Below are 20956 nucleotides of genomic sequence, written 5' to 3'. Positions count from 1 at the left end.
ACAAACATGACAAACATTGATGCAAATTACTCCTATTTCGGCAAAAGCAAAATAGGAGTAATTTGCATCAATGAAATCGCATGGAATCCAATAGGGAAGCTTAATAACGAAAGATACAGAAATAGATTATTTCTTGGTCTACTAAATTTCTTATGACTGCAAGGCAGAGATGGTTACACCAGAATGCCCCTTGCAAGCATTCGGGAACTGCAGACAGTCTACTGGATAGTCCATAAAGTTACATGAGCAAACTGATGCAACGGTTACACGAAAAATACATGTCACATCTAAAATCATATGTAAGGCTGCAGATTTGCCCAACAATGTGAAAATGGTTTGTCATAAGAAACTTTAAACAAACAAGCTGGACTAATTACAACGGCTTCAGATGTTTGTTGTGGCTCAGGACCTATACGGCTATACCATTCCATCTCCAGTCATATCGGAGCAAATTAGAAGCATATGCCTGACAGCTACGAAAATCTAGCAGTGCAACTGCTGAAGCCAAGGAAAAATGTTTCCAGGAAAGTATGAAATATGATGAACATTTACAGCAAAGTATCATTCCTCTCACAATTCACATCATCACAGGGTCATGTATGAACTGTATATTCCAGCAAGGGTGCAACACACCAGAGCCCAAGTTCCACATGCAGTTGCCTCTGCAAATAAAAGCACCGTACCTTAATTTCAAAAGAAAAGGAGCTGCAAGTGAGAAACAAGCAGGTTGTTGGAGACGGAATACAAGTACATACAAGCTCACTGGAAGCTGAAGTCACTGTGAAATGAGAAATGATAACAGTTAAAAGCTCATTGCCATGATAATTGCTTGTATGAAGAACGTTCTGCATCCCAACTGCCTTCTGGTTCCTTCCTCTTTATTCCAACACTTGGCATTTGGTACATTCTTGTATGCTCTTCCCCAAAGGCATGTGGTGGCGTGATTAAATTTTGTCTAACTGGTAAAGATACTCGTTCGTCCTTTATTTCTGCATCTACACTTCCAGGGCCAGAATTAAGATCAAGGCCCTGCCTTCCCCATTTCCGATTACTGTCGTGTCCAACAGTGCTGCTTCCTTCAGGAAGGTTTATTGCATATTGCCTAGTATGTTGAGCAGGTAATGCACCTGCTGGCCCTAACAGTGTTGGAGCAATGCTAGGAAAATATGGAACTCCTGCAGGTGCTGAATTGGCATAAGATGTCGAGCCAATTGAAAACCCCGGTGCTTGAAGGTGCACACCAGGAGTAAAAGGGAATCCTGCATATTGATACGCAGGAGGATGAAAAACCATGGTTGGTGAAGTAGAAATAACTGGAGCACGGCAGGGATCACTTCCACGCTGGACACCATCTGCCAAGGATGTAATGATCCTCTGGGTTCCACTTCCAGCAGCTGTCTCAACTGGGTGAGGCTGTTCTCCTCTAGATGGTAAAAATGGCTGTGCAGCTACAGGAGCATAAGGGTGTGCAGAAGCAAACCATGGAGAGATATTACTCATCTCGGCACTGTTCATTCTACCGCCAGCAACTTGAGGTATGAATGGTATACTGCTGGTATTTTTAGATGATAGACTCCTTGCTGCATGTTCCGTGCCAGTTTCATCTAGAGTTGGTCCATTATTGAGATCAAAATCCCTTGAGCCATTTGTATCAGCACTAGAGAAAATTGCAGGTAACGGTCTTGACGATAACAATGGGACTTCGACCCTGTGGGGAGTGTTCGACACAAAATGGTTCTCTGCAACTTCATCAGCTCTGTTCAAATCAAGTTCAATACCAACACTTCGTACAGGACCATTGCTTCTTCTAGTGTTGCCAGATTCCGAACCAGTTGTCTGAACAGAACTCTGAGAGATATCTTCCTCAAGAAATTGCTCATCTGCTACATTTAAGTCAATGTCAAGTGCTGGGCGGTGTTTATCTGCAGCATCAGAAACTGGAATGCCAGGTGCGCTGAGAGTCATCTCAAAAATTTTCCTTGGTTCTGCAGGACGAAATGCACTTGTGGCTGCTGAACCTTTCCAGCCAGTCTCAGGCTGAAATCTTAGTAGGTTCTCAGGAGGAACAAAGGGACCTTTAGCTGTAGCAGCTACTTTTATCGGAGCAGGTAGCCCACTTGACATAGGTGATATAAATGGAGAAAGACAAGGTAAATTAATTGCAGAAGAACACACAGCAGGAGAGGTTTCTGCCTCAGACTGATGCACGTCGTCTCCAGGTATTCCTTCATTCAAGTCAAAATCAAGCTTGGCTGTAGCACTTGGCCTGATCTTGGCAGCAAAAGAAGAACCATCATCTGATGAGACAAGGTCCTCGTTCCCACTTGCATCATCACTCGACTTCTTTGAGCTGCGCCTTGCACTACGTTCAGTATCCTGTGAGACAGTAGTTCCAGGTCTTGCATGACTACTTGATTCACTGGAATTGTCTTTTAATTCTTTAGAACTAATCCCATTTTCTGGACCAAATGGTACACCTGCTGGTACAGCTAGTTTTGTAGCATCAGCTGAAGTGGAAGAAGGTTGTTCCTTCTTTTCATCCTCTCTCAGCACTGCGTTACCAACCAGCAAACCATCAGCCTTATTCACCTCCACGGTCGAAGATGAAAATGAAGGCTCCACATCCAATTTAACAGCAGCACTGTCACCAGATCGGTCAATGGCTTCTGAATTATCTGGTAGACACTGGCGATTCTTCTGATCTGTTGACTTTAACAAACCATGAGATTGTTTATCTCCACCACGTAATTCACTTGTAGTAGATGGATATATATTCAATTTTGCGTCAATCTTGATATCAACTGGCTGTTTTGTGACCGACTTGTCACCATCACCACCTTTATCTGTAGTCCTCACTTCATGATTTTCAGTCTTAGCAGGAGATTCAACAGCCTTAACATCTATTCCAGGTGGAGAGGGTAGCCCAGAAGATGTGACCTTATTGTCCTTTGCATCCCCTAGGTGTTGTTCCTCCTTTGCGACCAAACCTGCACCAATTTTCTCACCCTTATCAGAGATGATTTTCTCAGCATCATTTGTTGGCCCTGCATGCCGTGACAAGCCCATATCACTTTGTACTTTTAGCTTCCCAATGTTATCTCCTTCACAGCCCTCTTCATTTCCTGGTGAATTTCTAGGTGAAGCAGATGAAGAAATCAACTCAGATTTAGATATTTCTCCAGCAACACTGGCAAGAAGATTCATTGCTGTATCATCTCCAGCTTGCAAGGAATGACTAGCTTCAGAGTACTTGATTTCAATCAAAGCATTCATAGGGTTGAACGAATTTCTCCCCCCATTTTCACTTGAGCAAGCCGCCTTTTCATTAGCATCTGAGCAAACAACTCGGGAAGCACATGCATCTTTGCCAGCTTCTTCAGTTGTCCTACTGCGATCATCGGTCAGCATAGCATAAGGTGATTTATCACCTTCCTCAGAAACTGAAGCTCCTTTAACATCATTGCTATGCCAAGATTCAGCATTTGTATCATTGCCTAAATGAGGATTTGAATTCTCAGTTTTCATTTTTACTCTGCGATCACTCTGTTCATGCTTATCTGCAAGCACAGGAGACGAAGCTCTACTCCCAGTAAATGATGGATCCTCAAAAGAACCCCCACTTGCACTTCTAGCAGGGCTACGGACAGGATTTGGAAACCGGACAATTAATCTATGCCCATTACCCTGATCTGATGGTGTGTCAGTTCCTTTCTCGCATGCTGTGACAGATTGTGATGCTTTTTCCGGTAACAGAGAGCGGTCAAGTGAGGTAGACCTTGCCACAGTAGCTTCCTTTTGGCCTCCTGAACTAAGAATCCCATTGTTTGTTCTTCGATGGACACGTGAGGAACTACCAGATGTTCTACCAGCAATGCCAGAAGCTGCAGTTGAACTACGGGCATCCTCCTTTGAAGAACCAATTGTTTTCGCATGTTCACTAGAGCATGACTGGCTGTTGTTCAGAGACTGACTTGAACTACAGCTTTTCTCCTCTTTCACCGTATGCAACTCAGGGCTACAAGTCCCACCAGATGATTTGCAGGGTTGCTCCTTCAAGTTGGTTACAGCATTTCCTGGTTGAATATGCTGTAGTTTTGAAGAACCAGATATCAAGGGACTCGACTTCACAGTAGTATCAGACGCTCCAGGTTTGACGGTCAAGGCCTTCGATGAAGAAAGCTGAGACACTGGGCTTTTCAGATTAGGCTCACTTGAGCCACTTCGTCTGTTTCCAGCACTAGAAATTTCTGCAAACCCAGGTTTCCCTGGCCAGGATACAGCTTGGCCAGATACAACTGGTTTCGCATCATTTGACTTCATTTCAGCATCAACACGCTTCTTCCAATTTTCAACAAGACACTTTGCCTTCTTCTGTATCTCTGGATTTTTATGGCTTCGCAGATGGTTAACAGATTTCCCTATACTGCAACTTTGTAAGGCATTAAGATTAATAGGTAATTTCGCCAATGCACGAAGCAGCGCTAGGAGAAGTTCTTCCATAGGCTTATCAGTTTCTTTAGGACTACCACCTTCACCAGACTTCCCTTTGTGAGCCTCTTGAAGCCAATCATCAAATACAGGAAGGCCCCTTAGTTGCACAAATCTGCCAAGGCAATCAGGGTTTTCTGTAGCTGTTATAACATCTGCAAGCATTACTCGACCAGCAAAATCTAACTTCCGTTCAGTTCGATCAAGTTGCATGAGATGAACTAGCTTCTCCACAGCTTCAGCATGAGGAAGTCCACCTTTTTCTGTAATCTTTGCAATTTCAGACTTCATATTGTCTCCTTTCAGGTTTCCAGGCTCAGTGTCATCAGTCTTAAGGGTGCGATCACGGTCTCTCTTAATTTGATCAATTCCTTGTTCACCTCTTTCCCTCTTCTTTCCTTTAGATGAACCGCAATTTTGGGCCCCATCTGAACCAGCCTTTAATTGCTGGGAAGCTGATGGGCCAGTTAGCCGCTTCGGTGAGCGCCCACCTTGCTGCACGGCAGTATGCATTTCTTGCCTTGTTCTGTGCAGTAGCCGATTTACCTCTTCCTGTCGTTCCTGGGCATAAGTTGAACACATGAAGCAGCAAATACAAATAGGCAGAAAAAGAAGTAAAATATAGAACTTACATTTATATAATCACGATCAGTAAGCCACCATAAACACTTGTTGTCAATATCATAAACGCGCCAACATACGAATGAAGAAGTTCCAGCTGGCAGCTCTGCACCTTTTCGCAAAAAGGCAACTTTACAAGGATGGAGAAGTGAGACAGCCGATGTCTCGTCCTGGTGAAAAGAATAGAAGATCTCGTTTGGAGCAGCGTCGAGTTGTAAGCCCTTGTTGAGCTTAATGTCGGCAGGTCTGTAAAGCCAACTTACACGCAACTTGGGATAACCTTCTTCCTGTTTCTCAATCCAGCGTATCAATCCAATGAAAGGGGGTACATCGACAGCCCGAAAAAGAGCGCAATCACCCACTCTGAACTCACGTCCGTCCTGAAAAATCAATAAATGATTTATTACCTCTTGTAAAGAAAATAGCCTTCGCACGGCACACGATAGTTTAGTACTTCACAAGCATGGAGCAAAGCAGGTCTCTATGACTGAGGGATCAGTTGTTATGTTATGCAAGAAGTTAGTATCTTACAAGCAAAAAGTTGCATACAAAAAAAAAAAGCAACCATGTGTTTCGGAAACACTATACAATTCAGTTTTATAACATGATTGTGAACCCAAGGAACGATAACTATGTTAAACATGTAACAAGACGTTGGTTCCACTAGAACATGTGTTTTTAACCATGCCAATGACCTTGGTCGACTGCAAGGTATAGAGCATGCTTATTAACCAATAACCTTGTGTAGTTGTCACTGAATACTTTAAAAATGGCCCACAACATTACCATGGTGTAGACAATTTTCCCATAAAGCGAGGTATGATAACGTATATGATGCTTCAGATGAAGATAATCATCATGAATTACATTGTTTCCTCATATAGCCATGCAAGGCTAAGCTTTACAGTGTATTGGTTTTTCCAAGCATTTGTCTACAATAACATACACCATATATAGACCCCAAAAACACACTCTTCCCATAAAAACAAAATATCAATTTCTTCTTCTGCAATATCATTGTAATTTGGAATAGAAATCAAATATAATTACTACCATGTTGGGAATTGCTTACTATGCTTTACATTAGGAAAATTAAGAAGTGTGCACACAGTAGGTGAATTGCATTGTTATCATGACGTCCAGATGGGCAAGACACACCATTCACTGCATGTGCAGACCAACATAACCACTACATCCTCGCCATACTTATGTATTACCATTGACCAGTAACACCTTTGAATACATATTCATGGATGTATTTGCCTGGAAAAATTGTAGAATGCCTAAAACAGCATGGTGTTACTCCTCTAAACGATAGACAATTGATATGTTCCAAAATAGTAAGAGCAATCTAGGTCACTTGTTCACAACTTTGTGCACACCTGATACATATGGAACGCACATTGGTAAAACAAAGATGCCCACATGTTCCAATCCAATCATGAAAAGGAACCCTATTTTATAGGGCAGATTAACGTTAGCATGTTAGCATCCAAGTTAACTCGAACCACCCAATACAACTCTCACGTTTACTTAAACTTTCGTCGTGACATGTACTAGACTAAATCTTGAATGTCCCAAGCAGGCAGGCAATCTAATTACTCTGCATAGATGAAATTTTCCAGATAGAAACTAATAAAGAACGAATCGACAACACCAACAAATTACAAAGTGTTTCCACAAAGTAGGCACCTTTACAAAGGAGTCGGGTGACACGGGCCTTGGAGAATCGACCCAGTCCTGGTTATGAGCCGCCGCTGGAGGAGTCGTGGGTGCCGGCAGACAAGGAGTCGTCAGGGGTGGAGGAACAGGTAAGCGGGGAGGAGGAGAAGCTGGTCCCTGTGCCGGTGGTGTAGCTGCCTCTACACGAGTTGCTGGCCACATGCCCCGAACGAGAAGCCGCCTGTTGCCGCACCCCTCACCACCGCCTTGGCGTCGCCCATGCATAGCCCCGCATCTTCCCCGCCAACAATCCCGCCTCGCCGACTCCCGGCGCCCCGCTGCACCATCACCAGATCGCCGCCACAGGCGACTTCGCAGCCGCCGGCCGTAACCCTAGCTCCGAAACCCTAGATCCACGGGGCCTTCCTCCATGACCAAGCGCACCGCCCGAATTCGCCTCAATCCCAATCAAACCCCAGACGAAACAACCTCCCTCCTCCCGGAGGAGGATGAAACAGCGAACCGGAGTCCCCCACGAATTCGGCCGAATCGACCCCCAATTACGGCAGGATTCGGTCGGGAAATTGGGGGATTCGGCAGCCGCGCACACGGGCGAGCTCGGCGACGGCTCTGGTGGCGATCCGCCGCGGGGGGGAGAGAGAATTCGGCGATTCGGGATGGGAGGGGAGAGAGAGAGAGAGAGAGGAGGGGAGAGGCGGAGGGGATGGGAGGAGAGAGAGAGAGAGAGAGATCGCGGCAGAGACGGCGCGCGAGCGAGCAAGCGATGTCGAGAGAGAGAGAGAGGAGGGGATGCGGTGCGGTCGTGGTTGGAGAGGAAAGCAGGGGGCATTTCCGGGGATCGGCTCGGCTCGCGCATGGAAGGCGTGGGTGTGGTGCGGTGCGGGTGGGCGAGGTCGGTTGCTTGGTGCTGTCACTGCGGGTGGGGTCGGTGCCGGTTTACTGTGCGGGGGTTGTGTTTGTGTGCTCGTTTCCTCGGGCGCTGACATCGACGTGGTAGATTGCTGGTACCATAACAGTACTACTACAGTCGTATGGCTTATTTGGATTTAAGCTGTATTCTTTTCATATTAAAAATTCGGTAACATAGATAGTGTTACATGTAGTACACGTTTAAATTTGTTATTAAATTCAGTCTAGTTTAAATTCAATATTACCAAATTTAGCACTGCTAATATTTTAATAGGATAAATTTGGTTCTAACTCCTAAGCGAACAAAACAAACATGTTTAGTTCCCAAAACAAAAATTTTCATGTTGTTGCATCGAATGTTTGGATATATGTATGGAGTATTAAATGTAGATAAAAAAAATCAATTGCACATATTGCATGTAAATTGCGAGACGAATCTTTTAAGCCTAATTGCGTCATGATTCGACAATGTGGTGCTACAGTAAACATTTGCTAATGACAAGTTAATTGGGCTTAATAAATTCGTCTCGCGGTTTACTAGCGGAATCTATAATTTATTTTGTTGTTAGACTATGTTTAATACTTCAAATATGTGTCGGTATATCTGATATGATAAAAAAAATTACCCATCTAAACAAGGCCTAAATGAATTTTCTTTTGATAGTACGACATCGGTACATGGCTCCAAAGAGGATAGTACATTGATAGTACATGCTGCTTTTTCAAGCGCACCATGGTCATTTATTATAATCGTGGCATCATATGTACATGTATATACAATTGTCAAAACAAATGGCGGGTGCTCAAGTGGAGATCGTGAGGTTGTGTGGTGTTGTTCGGATCGATGAAAGTATCATTCCGAATGATGCACCAAAATAGGAGTACAGTTGAGAAGCAGTGGCGGATCCAAAAAAAAATAGTAGTGAGCTCTGAGCAAATTAGATAGAGTTACAGTTCATTCCCATCTACATATGGTAAAAAAAATTTAGCAGAGTCTTCGTGGAGCTCTTATAGTCTTCACACCAGTGTAGGGGCTCGAGACTCCGCCGCCCCCATGCTGGATCCACCCCTGGCTGAGGTTGCAAAGGCTTTGTTTCATTTTGTAGATCATGTTGATCTCAAGTATTACAGTGCTCTTTTGGTAGTTACTAATACTATGTTGTCCTCGTTGAGGAGTTTCCGTTGATATTCATCCGGCTGAGGTCTGTTCCAAAATATAATAACTTTTACTAATAAATTTAGATAAATATATATATATGTATCTTAATCATAGCTTATAAAGATGGTGCTCCTCCTTATGGTCATGTGGGAATGGGATCAAATGGAGAGCACTGAGACAGTTCCGACGTAACTGAAGTCACAGGCCTACCAAGGATATATCACGAGCTGACAATATGACAAGCAGAGCCCTGCGGAGGTGCGGTGGCCGAGGTTCGTTGTTACCGCCGCCGTTCGTACGGAGCAGAGTTTGGCCCACTATTTCCAGCGTCGAGTTGAAATTTCCGGCCCGCGAGTGGTAGTTGGAGTCACGTAGCCCATCCGGCCGTGCCCCACGCCAAATCGCCCTATGATCACGGGCCACCCCCGTTTTCTTGGCCCACCAGCTGCATGTTGTCAAGGCCTGAAAGTCTACAAACTACTGGAACAAACCATCGATGTCACGAGCCACCGCAAAGGCTCATGGTATCACGGTGCATTTACCACTTTAACCAGCTGGGAACTGGGAAGTAGTAGTACTGTTCCCCGCATTGCGAGAGAAGCGACAGGAGGAAAATCATGTTGTCACTCACGCTCGCCGTGGGGAGCAGATGGGGCCCTGATCCTAGGACAGCAACCTCCTCCCTCCTTTTCAGAGTGTGCGCATACTTTCTCCTCCTTTCCGCTCTCTCTTTCTTTTATCACACAGAGAGAGACCAAAGGGGACCAAACATTATTCCCCCACTAGGGGGTAGATCTCCCGTCCCTCCCTTCCCTCGGCCATGTGGTGGGGTCACCCGTAGTAGATCTCGCTTTTCTGCATGGTTGTGGGGCGCGGAATCGGATGGGAGCGAAACGATTTCAGTGGGTGTGGGTGCCCGGGCGTACTTCTCCCTCCGTTTCACGCGATACAAGTTATTTTAGCATTTCTCACATTCATATTAAGGATTATCTATACAACATTCGATTAAAAATTAGCCTAAAAATCTATCAAATGTAACTGTAACATAATTACAATGTAATTTTCATAATTACACTATATTTATACTATAATTACATATGTAAACTCGCATGTAATTATAGTATAAATAAGATGTAAGTTCAATCTAGATCATAAAAATATAGTAGCCCAATGGGTTAGTCACGCCTTCATCCCATGAGGTCACATGATCTATCCCTAAATATGGTTTTGTTTTTCTTCCTAAAAGCACATATCTTGATGCGTATTAAACTGTTAGTATGAATTTAGGACACATCCAACGGTTTAGAAAGTGAAAGATTTAGCCATAAAAAATCTGTCAACAAATATTTAGCAATTCCGTTTATATTAATGTTAATGAATCTATATAAATATATATGTCTAGATTTATTAGCATCAATATAAATATGAGAAATGTTAGAATGACTTACATTGTGAAACGAAGGGAGTAGTGTACTGGTGTACTACTACTCCAATGCGGTGATCTTCTCTAGTGTGTTTCGGTTTCGGTGGCGAGCCACGCGCGTCTTCCGCCACCTGCTGCCTGCCTCGTCGCGTAAAGGTTCGGTCAAACATGTGACCGGGGAACACATTTGGCCATTTTCGTGCCTTGTGGGTGAAATGATTCAGCTTTTGCTATTGTGAGGCTGTGTTTAGTTCTACGTTAAAATTGAAGGTTTGTGAGACTGTGTTTAGTTCCACGTTAAAATTGAAGGTTTAAAGGAATTAGAACGATGTGATGTTCGATGTGACGAAAAAATTGAAAGTTTGAAGAAAAAAGTTGCCTGAGTCGCAAACATGGTTGACCCCGGATTAGTATCACTACTATTCAACACATGAAGAAGCTCAGAGTCTGCTCAGAATTTCCACTTGGTTATTCTTATTCAGTGACGTGGTGATCAGTTATTAAGCCATACGCACAAGTTATAAAAGTCAGTAGTCCGAAGTGAGATGTTTCCAGGGAACTTTTGGGACAGCTGGAGTATGAATTTCTTGAGTTTACGGTCACATCGCGAGTACATTAGCCACAGCCACGTAAAGCAAAGAGCTCTATCACGTTCACATGCATCTCAAGGCTCAAGCTGCGTTAATAATTCAAGTGGGAGGAGTTTTCCCCACCAACCATACCGTACCAACAAACAAACCCTCGCTTTCTAACTTTGACAAGGTAAAGCTTGGGGGGCCAACGCCTCTCTCTACCACAAGACTCCACTTAATTATGCCCATGAGAAAAAAAAAGAAAGACATGGAGCACAATTTCCTCCCCTGAAAAGAAACGCAATTGTGCGCTTGTGCTATATTGGTAGGTTTAAAGCAAATCCTGTTAGTGAGAGAAAAGTACTGTCTGCACAGTACAAGTTCTCCTGTCTATTTTTTAAACAGGCTGAATTTATGCTAACAATTCGAAGTCAAACTTTTAGCTTTAAACTCTCATAACAGATTGCTAGAATTATTTATTGCAAGATCCGAGCCCGGTTTAGTTAGTGGGGGTCATGAATGTACAACTTCTTTATTATTATAAATCTTTTTTTCTAAATATTTAAAATAAATTATTCTACGTAGTGATATTAGAACATTTTTATTTTCGAAAATTTTCTTATAAGGTTAAAAAAATGTAATTCCACCAAGCAAGCTCGAGTCTCCTGTTTGAGTAAACAATGTCTCCATTAGCACAGTAACAACTGCTGACTTACGTTGCGTGGTCACTCTCAAGACTCGTCATCCGGGGGGAAAACAAGGCTGATCGAGTCCAAGTCTTTATAGCAAGACAGGCAGCTGAGGAAAGGGACACGGGCTGATGAAAGCGAGCGGCAGCCACTCGCGAGACACGACTGGACTAGCTACGTGCAACGTGCGGTGGGCGACGGCGACGCAGACTGCTGTTCCAAAGCAGCAGTAGCAGCAGCAAAAGCACAGTGCTCCACTGTTTTAATAAACCGGGAGGAGAGAGGGACAGGTGACTCGGCGAGAAGCGGAGGAGAGAGAGGCGAGGCGAGAGCGGCAGAATGGAGGGGTGGACGCAGCGTTGTCACGGCCCGGGGGGCCACCACCACCACAACTGATCGCGACTGTCCCCCTGTCGCCTTCGGCTTTCTCTCCTGTTGCTTTTCCGCGCGCCTCGTGCCGTGCCGTGCCGTGACGTCTCGTCCGTCCTGCGCTGCGCGGAGCGGTTGCCGCTGTTGCGTGATTAAAGGGGGCGTCCAGAGCTCGTCACATCACTCTCCTGTTGCCTTCGTGGCTTCGTGTCAGCTAGCGAGTGTGCCCCGCCTGCCCGGGGACCGCGACAGCGACCGTCCGTGTCCTTTGGCTTGGCATTTCCCTTCCGTTTCGTGCTTCGTTTTCTCTTCCCCTTCGGCTCGTTCAATTGCTCATAGGAGTATAATCTTTCTTTGGCTTTCCTGATTTCCTCGCCAGGTTAGAGAAATTTGTACAGTAGTCAGCAGACTATTTTAGCCAGGTTACAGAAATTTGTACGGCAATCACGAATCAGCAGACTATTTGATCATTCTATGGTCGGAATGGAAGTAAACATTCCGTTGAGTTGATTTTTATTGGTAGTATTAATTAGTAGAGGAATCAGGTTAATTAAGCTTACCAAGAACTAAAAGACACGCCATACATAATCGAGCCAGCCAGCAAGGAGCTAGCCACAGCGAGATGTCAGGAAATATGGACAACAGCATTCTAGTCATCAAACATCTACACAGTAGGAAGCGTCATGGACGAGGACGACCAACAACTTTGGAGGTAATCAGGTAGAGGAAGGCATGCAGCAAATAATATAACCACCTGCATATTGAACTATTTCAAAAACAAAATATTTTTTTGACATGAAAAACAAAATAATTTGCCTCGCAGAAAGCGCCTAGAAACCATCAGCGAACCTCAATGACTGAAAAATAGCAACAGATCATTGCTTATCGGTCCACTAAATTTCTTAACCATTGCAAGGCACCGATGGATACACCAGAATGCGCTTTACAGGCATTCAGGAACTGCAGATCGAGTGTCATCCCCCAGGATAGTCCACTAGAGTTACATGGGCAAACAGATGTAACGTTTCCACATAAAATACATGTTACATCTAAATCATATGTAAGGCTGCAGATGTGCTCCAAAAAGAGAAAATTGGTCTGTCATAAGAAACTAAAAACAAACAAACTGAACCTAATTACAGCGGCTTCAGATGTTTCTTGAGGCCCAGGACCTATACCGTTTCCATCTCCAGTCATACCCTCCCAAGCAAATTAGAAGCATGCCTGAGTCCCTGACAGCTAAGAAAATCTAGCAAAGCAACTGCCAATGCCAAGGAAAATTGTTTCCAGGAAAGTATGAAATATGAACATTTACAGCAATTACATCAAAGCATCGTTCCTCTCACATTCACATCATCACAAGGAAAGTATCCATGTATGAATTGTATATTCCAGCAAGGGTGCAGTACACGAACCCAAGTACCACATGCAGCTGCCTCTGCAAATGAAAACACAGCACCTTAATATCAAAAGAAAAAGAGCTGCAGGTGATAAACAAAGCAGGTCGTTTAAGGCGAGAAGCAAGCACATACAAGCTCATTGGATGCCGAAGTCGCTGAGAAATGATACCAGCAAAAGCTCATTGCCATGACAATTGTTTGTATGAAGATCGTTCGGCATCCCAACTGCCCTCTGGTTCCTTCCTCTTTATTCCAACACCTGGAGGCATTTGATACATTCTCGTATGCTCGTCCACAAAGGCATGTGGTGGCGCAATAAAATTTTGTCTAACTGGTAAAGTTACTCTATCGTCCTTCACTTCTACATCCACACTTCCAGGGCCAGAATTAAGATCAAGACCCTGTCTTCCCCATTTCCGATTATTGTCATGTCCAACAGTGCTGCTTCCTTCAGGGAGGTTTATTGCATATTGTCGAGTATGCTGAGCAGGTAATGCACCTGCTGGGCCAACAAGCGTCGGAGCAATTGTAGGGAAATAAGGAATTCCTCCAGGTGCAGAATTCGCATATGATGTAGACCCAATTGAAAACCCCGGTGCTTGAAGGTGGACACTAGGAGTAAAAGGGAATCCTGCATACTGATAAGCAGGAGGGTGAAACATCATAGTCGGTGAAGTTGAAATAACTGGAGTCCGGCTGGGATCACTTCCATGTTGGACACCATCTGCCATCGATGTGATGATCCTCTGGGTTCCACTTCCAGCTGCTGTCTCGACTGGGTGAGGCTGTTCTCCTCTAGAAGGTAAAAACGACTTTATAGCTACAGGAGCACAAGCATTGGCAGAAGCAAACCATGGTGATATGTTACTCATTTCAGCACTGTTCATTCTCATGCTAGCGACTTGAGGTAGGAATGGTATGCTACTGGTATTTTTAGATGACAGACTCCTTGGTGCATGTTCCGTACCAGCTTCATCAAGAGTTGGTCCATTATTAAGATCAAAATCCCTTGAGCTATTTGCATCGGAACTAGAGAAAACTCCAGGTAATGGTCTTGATAATAATGGGACTTCAACCCTGTGGTTAGTGTTAGACACAATTTGCCCATTCTCTGCAACTTCATCGGCCCTATTCAAGTCAAGCTCAAAGCCAACACTACGTACAGGACCATTGCTTCTTCTAGTGTTGCCAGATTCAGAACCAGTTGTCTGAACAGAACTCTGAGAGACGTCTTCCTCAAGAAATTGCTCATCTGCAACATTTAAGTCAATGTCAAGTGCTGGGCGGTTTTTCCCTGCAGCATCAGAAACCAGAATGCCAGATGCACTGAGAGTCATCTCAAAAATTTTCCTTGGCTCCGCTGGGCGAAATGCGCTTGTGGCTGCTGAACCTTTCCAGCCAGTCTCAGACTTCAACCTTATTAGGTTCTCAGGAGGAACAAAGGGGCCTTTAGCTGGAGCAGCTATTGGAGCAGGCAGCCCACTTGAAATAGGTGATACAAACGGAGAAGGACGAGGTAAATGAATCGCTGAAGAACACACAGCAGGAGAGGTAGCTGGCTCAGACAGATGCCCCTCGTCTCCAGGTATTCCTTCATTCAAATCAAAGTCAAGCTTGGCAGTGGCATTTGACCTGGTCTTGGCAGAGAATGAAGAACCATCATCAGATGAGACAAGGTCGTCTTTCCCACCTGCATCATCGCTAGATTTCTTTGAGCTGCGTTGTGCACTATGTTCAGTTTCCTGTGAGACAGTGCCTCCAGGTCTTGTGTGACTGCTTGATTCACTGGAATTGTCTTTTGATTCTTTAGAACTAATCCCATTTTCTGGACCATGTTTGACTCCAGTTGCTACAGCAAGTTTTGTAACATCAGCTGGATGTTCCTTCTTTTCATCCTCTTTCAGCACCGTGTTACTACCAACCAGCAAACCATCAGCCTTATTCACCTCCACAGTCGATGATGAAAATGAAGGCTTCAATTTCAATTTATTTGCAGTACTGTCACCAGATTTATCAATGTGTTCTGAATAATATGGTAGACCCAGAAGATGCTTTTGATCTGTTGGCTTTAACAAACCATGAGCTTGTTTGTCACCACCACATAATGGTTCCTCGGCAGGGAGCATTTTTCTATTTGAAACAGCCAGCTTACATTGATCACCTAATGTGGAGCCCACATCAGAACTGGTTGTACAACCATCTTCAACTTTACCTCGAACAGTAAATGCAGACCTATATTCACTCGTAGTAGATGATTTTATATTTGAGTTTGTATCAATCTTGAAACCAATAGGTTGTTTGGCATTTGACTTTACACCATCATCACCACGTGAAGGTGGATGTGAACATTTATCGGTGTCCTCTACTTCACGATTTTCAGTCTTCGCTTTAGAATCTATTTCTGGTAGAGGGGACGATCCAGCAGATGTTGTGCCCTTGTCACCCTGTGACAACAAGTTGTTTACAGACAGCATATTAACATCCTCCCGGTGCAGCTCCTTTCCAACCAAACCTACACCACTTTTTTCACTCTTCTCAGAGATGACTTTCTCAACTTCATTTGATGGCCCTGCATGCTGTGGCAAGCTCACATCACATTCCACTTTTAGCTTCCCAATGTTGTCTCCTTCACAGCCCTGTTCATTTGCTGATGAATTTCTAGGCGAAGGAGATGAGGAAATCAACTCAGATTTAGATATTTCTCCAGCGACACTGGCAAGAAGATTCATTGCTGTATCATCCCCAGCTTGCAAGGAATGACTAGCTTCAGAGTACTTGATTTCAATCAAAGCATTCATAGGGTTGAACAATTTAGTCAGCCCAGTCTCACTTGAACAGATTCCCTTTTCATTTGCATATGATGAACAAGCAACTCGTGAAACAGGTACATCTCTGCCAGCTCCTTCAGTTGTCTTGCTGTCATCAGTCAACATAGCACGAGGTGATTTATCGCCTTCCTCAGAAACTGAAGCTCCTTTAACATCATTGCTGTGCCAAGACTCAGCATTTGTATCATTGCCTAAATGAGGATTGGAATTTTCAGTCTTCATTTTCACTCTACGGTCACTTTGTTCATGTTTGTCTGCCACAGGAGATGAAGCTCTACTCCCAGTAAATGATGGGTCCTCAAAAGAACCGCCACTTGCGCTCCTAGCAGGGCTTCGACCAGGATTTGGGAACCGGACAATCAATCTATGGCTGTTACCCTGATCTGATTGTATGTCAGCTCCTTTCTCACATGCTGTGCCAGATTGTGACACTTTTTCCTGCACTGAAGAGTGATCAAGTGAAGACGATCTTGCCACGGCAGCTTCTTTCTGGATCCCTGAACCAAGAAGCCCATTGTTTGTTCTTCGATGCACACGAGAAGAACTACCGGAAGTTTTATAGGCAACACCAGAAGCTGCAGTTGAGCTTCGGGCATCCTCCTTCGAAGAACCGATTGTTTTTGCATGTTCACTAGAACATGACTGGCTGTTGTTCAGAGACTGGCTTGAACTGCTGCTTTTCTCCTCTTTCACTGCAGGCAGCTCAGAGCCACAAGTGCCACCAGTTGATTTGGAGGGTTGCTCCTTCAAGTTGGTTACAGCATTTCCTGGTTGCATATGTTGCAATTTTGAAGAACCAGATATCACTGGACTCGATTTCGCAGCAGCATCGGCGGCTACAGGTTTAGAAGTCAAGGCCTTCGATGAAGAAAGCTGAGACACTGGGCTTTTCAGACTAGACTCACTTGAGCCACTTCGTCTGTTTCCAGCACTAGAAATTTCTGGAAACCCAGGTTTGCCTGGCCAGGATACAGCCTGACCTGATACCACTGGTTTCACATCATTTGACTTCATTTCAGCATCAACGCGCTTCTTCCAATTTTCGACAAGACACTTTGCCTTCTTCTGTATCTCCGGATTTTTATGGCTTCGCAGATGATTAACAGACTTCCCAATACTGCAACTTTGTAAAGCAGTAAGATTAATAGGCAATTTCGCCAGTGCACGAAGCAGGGCCAGGACAAGATCTTCCATAGGCTTATCAGTTTCTTTAGGACTACCAGCTTCACCAGACTTCCCTTTATGAGCTTCTTGAAGCCAATCATCAAACACAGGAAGGCCTCGCAGTTGCACAAACCTACCAAGGCAGTCAGGACTTTCTGTAGCTGCAATAATATCAGCTAGAATTACCCGGCCAGGCAAATCTATCTTTCGCTCAGTTCGATCAAGTTGCATGAGATGTACCAGCTTCTCTACAGCTTCAGCATGTGGAAGTCCACCTTTTTCTGTTATCTTTGTAATTTCAGACTTTAGATTCTCCACCTTAAAGTTGCCTGATTCGCCATCCTCAGCCTTTAGGGGACGCTCACGGTCTCGCTTAGCTGGATCAGTTCCTTGCTCACCCCTGTCCCTCTTCTTCCCTTTGGAAAGACCGCAGTTTTGGGCACCATCAGAACCAGACTTTTGCTGGGCAGACGACGGTCCATTGAGCCGCTTTGGTGAGCGCCCACCTGACTGAACTGCTGCATGCATTTCTAGCTTTGTTCTGTGTAGAAGCCGATTTACTTCTTCCTGCCGCTCCTGGTCATGAGTTGAACACCTTAGCACAGAAAACGATTCTAATAAAGGAAGGTAACTGTAGAACTTACATTTATATAATCCTGGTCGGTAAGCCACCATAAACACTTGTTGTCAATATCATACACGCGCCGACACACAAATGAAGAAATTCCAGCTGGAAGCTCAACGCCTTTACGCAAAAAAGCAACTTTGCAAGGATGCAGCAGTGAGACAGCGGATGTCTCGTCCTGGTGGAAAGAATAGAAGATCTCGTTTGGTGCGGCGCACAGCTGTGTTCCCTTGTTAAGCTTGATGTCAGCTGGTCTATACAGCCAACTTACACGTAACTTGGGAAAGCCTTCCTCCTTTTTCTCAATCCAACGTATCAACCCAATGAAAGGGGGAACTTCAACAGCCTGAAAAAGAGCGCAGTCGCCAACACGGAATTCACGCCCGTCCTGGATATTCAATAAAAAAATTATCATGTGTACAAGGGACAAAACACAATTCATGTATCCACCAAAATAACATTGGGCATATGAAAACACTGAAAAATGCATGTTGGCATAGAAGAAATATAAGCATACTTGTATAAAGAAAGAAGAAAGAAGAAAATGGTATCATGGTGTTGTTGAAACATACAATACACACTAAAAATCAAATTGCAACAGAAATAGCAATAGTTGCCATGCCATTGAATTTGTTCGATCTGAAAGTAAAGATCATGTAAAGTTGATGGTTACATAATTCAATGCGAGCTGTCTACGCCAATACTTGCACCCAGGCTTAATTGTGATATTCCGGTTGTTTTTATCTTATTTCTAACTTTGAAAAGAATAATTATTATTATTATTATTATCTTGTTTTTATACAATACATTAATGAAACAAGTATTAGAAGATGTAGAGATAGATGGTAATAAACCGTAAGTTACATCATGGGCTGCACACGGATCCAAAAATAATGCCACATGCACCCCTTAGCCATATATTCTTTGGATATATCATGCCCAGTGATTATCCAAGAAATGCTACTCCTAAAAAATAGACAAATGAATTGTTCGAATGGCTTTTGAGATGCACACAAGCAAGAACACGCCTTCACACAAATCTTATGTAGGGGTGCCAAAAATTGTCAAATTGAACTGTCCAAAAGACTCAATCAAATAATACATGGAAAACCATCTTAAACTACTTTGATGATAGCACGACCCACCCAATACATCCATCAAATGCATCCCATATTTACTCGGTGAAAATTTGCTGATATGCCACAGGTTACCATCAACGATATAAGTAACTACAAACATAAGTTTATCTAGGCTTAAAAACAAAGGCGATTTGGTCACAGCAACATGCTCAATTTCATATAAATCTCATCAAGCTTTGTAAACATCAAAGCGAATCCCATCAGAGGAGGCACCTTTAAGAAGGAATCTGATGAAGCTGGACGGGGAGAATCAACACGCTCCTTCTTGTGCGCTGCTGCTGGGGGAGTCGTCGGCGCAGGTGGATACGAGGTCGTCAGGGGCGGAGGAACAGAGGAGCGGGGAGGAGGAGAAGCTTGTCCCTGTGCCGGTGGTGGAGCTGCTGCCTCTACGCGAGTTACTGGCCACATGTGCCGAACGAGACGCCGACTCTTGCCGCAACCCTCACCGCCGCCTTCGCGCCACCCATGCATAGCCTTGCATCATCCCCGCCGCCGATCCCTCCTCGCCGTCCCCCGGCGCCGCGCCGCACCATCACCAGATCGCGCCCGCCCCCCGCCGATGCAGCCGCCGCCTCTTAACCCTAGCTCCCGAGCAGCGGATCCGCGGGGCCTTCCTCCATACGCCTCGGATCGCCCGAATTCGCCTCGCCCGCGCCGGTATGGACGAAACGCCTCTCCCGCAACCGCAGATCGGAGCTCGAATTCGCCCGAATCGACTCCACCAGTTTGGTGGTTCAACTGCAAATTTGGGGATTCGGGGATTGGGTCAGAGGAGGAGACCCGGCGTGGGGTTTGGTCTCGATCTGTGGTGGGGTGGTGGAGAAATGGAGAAAAAAATCGCGATTCGGGAAGAGAGAGAGGCGGATTTGGGAGGAGAGAGATGGTTATATGGAGCACGGCAGAGAGAGACGACGGCGAGCGAGATTGGGATGAAGGGGAATGCGCGATGCGGGGGGCGTCCTCGGGAGAGGAAAGCGGGGGCATTTCCGTCATTTCGCCCGCGGCCCACCTCGCCCGCACGGGAGACGCTCTCTGTGCGGACCGCCGCTCCGTGGCCCCACCTGTCAGTCGCGGCGTGCGGCCGGCTCCCACCCGTACAGGTCACCGACAGGTGGGGTCCTGTTGACTTGCGGGTGGGCAAGTGGTGGTGTCTGTAGTGATTTCCTCGCACGCTGATGTGGATGCGGGTGGACGGATTTGACAAGTGGCTGGCTCGGTACGCGGTGCCCTCTCCGCTCCTCTCGCTCACGTGTCACTGACGTTGCGGGCCCAGGCGTAGGTGGGCCCCACTTGGTAGTGACGTGAGCGGTCGCTGTGCTCGGGCTGCGACGCGTGATGCCGGGGGCGCGACACGCCGTGGACGGCGGGGGCGGGGGAAGTTGGCAACGGCCACCGAGTTGCCACGGGTTGCTTTTCACTGGAAGGTGGGCCCGTGCTTTTCTCTCTCGGCCCACATGCGCCGCGGGGCTGTGAAGTGGACTTCTCTCACGTGTTGTTCTTTTTTATTTTTCTCTCTCTTTTTGGTTAGGGAGTGGAGCCCGTACTGAGATGGGCCTTGTGGGCTGCAAACTGGTTTCCCGTGTTTTGCGGTTAGCGGATCTGCAGATGGCTGTCAGCGGCGGAGACGGGCTTTTGCGGCAGAGTGTCTGGTCGCACACTGCCATACCGTCATGGGACATAACCATCTCCATCGCTTTATAAACTTCAGAACAATTTTTGATAATTTAAAGTAGGGTCCGCTTGTAGTAAATTCATTTTTTTTGTTAAAAAGAACTTGATGGATCTGTTGTCCTTCATTAGGGTATATCCCCTTCGTCCCTAAAAAACAACCTAAAATAGAATGCGACATTTTCTCTATTATACTAGGAACGCCACAATCACATTTTA

At 45.2% G+C, this 20956-nt stretch overlaps 2 protein-coding genes across 3 annotated transcripts; both read right to left on the bottom strand.

Annotated features, from left to right (window-relative positions):
* Nucleotides 1-104: 104 nt before the first annotated feature.
* Nucleotides 105-7619, bottom strand: LOC4330692 (uncharacterized). Of its 2 annotated transcripts, XR_001543326.3 has the most exons (4): nt 6802-7619; nt 5121-5489; nt 756-5049; nt 105-662 (listed from the first exon to the last, which is right to left on the bottom strand). XR_001543326.3 is itself a non-coding variant. In XM_015769668.3 (3 exons), exons 1-3 carry the CDS (start codon nt 7054-7056, stop codon nt 811-813), a joined length of 4863 nt encoding a protein of 1620 aa, XP_015625154.1. In that variant the 5' UTR covers nt 7057-7619; the 3' UTR covers nt 105-810. The 2 variants fall into 2 exon arrangements, 1 of the variants encoding a protein (XP_015625154.1); XM_015769668.3 differs by having other exon boundaries at nt 105-5049.
* Nucleotides 7620-12767: 5148 nt separating this feature from the next.
* Nucleotides 12768-20010, bottom strand: LOC4330691 (uncharacterized). The gene is made up of 4 exons (XM_015769757.3): nt 19283-20010; nt 17950-18318; nt 13446-17881; nt 12768-13351 (listed from the first exon to the last, which is right to left on the bottom strand). Exons 1-3 carry the CDS (start codon nt 19538-19540, stop codon nt 13493-13495), a joined length of 5016 nt encoding a protein of 1671 aa, XP_015625243.1. The 5' UTR covers nt 19541-20010; the 3' UTR covers nt 12768-13351; nt 13446-13492.
* Nucleotides 20011-20956: the final 946 nt, after the last annotated feature.

Source organism: Oryza sativa, chromosome 2 (genome assembly GCF_034140825.1).
Source record: "Oryza sativa Japonica Group chromosome 2, ASM3414082v1".
Taxonomy (NCBI): domain Eukaryota; kingdom Viridiplantae; phylum Streptophyta; class Magnoliopsida; order Poales; family Poaceae; genus Oryza; species Oryza sativa.
The sequence above is the reverse complement of the archived record's forward strand: the minus strand, read 5'-3'. Positions and strand labels throughout refer to the sequence as shown.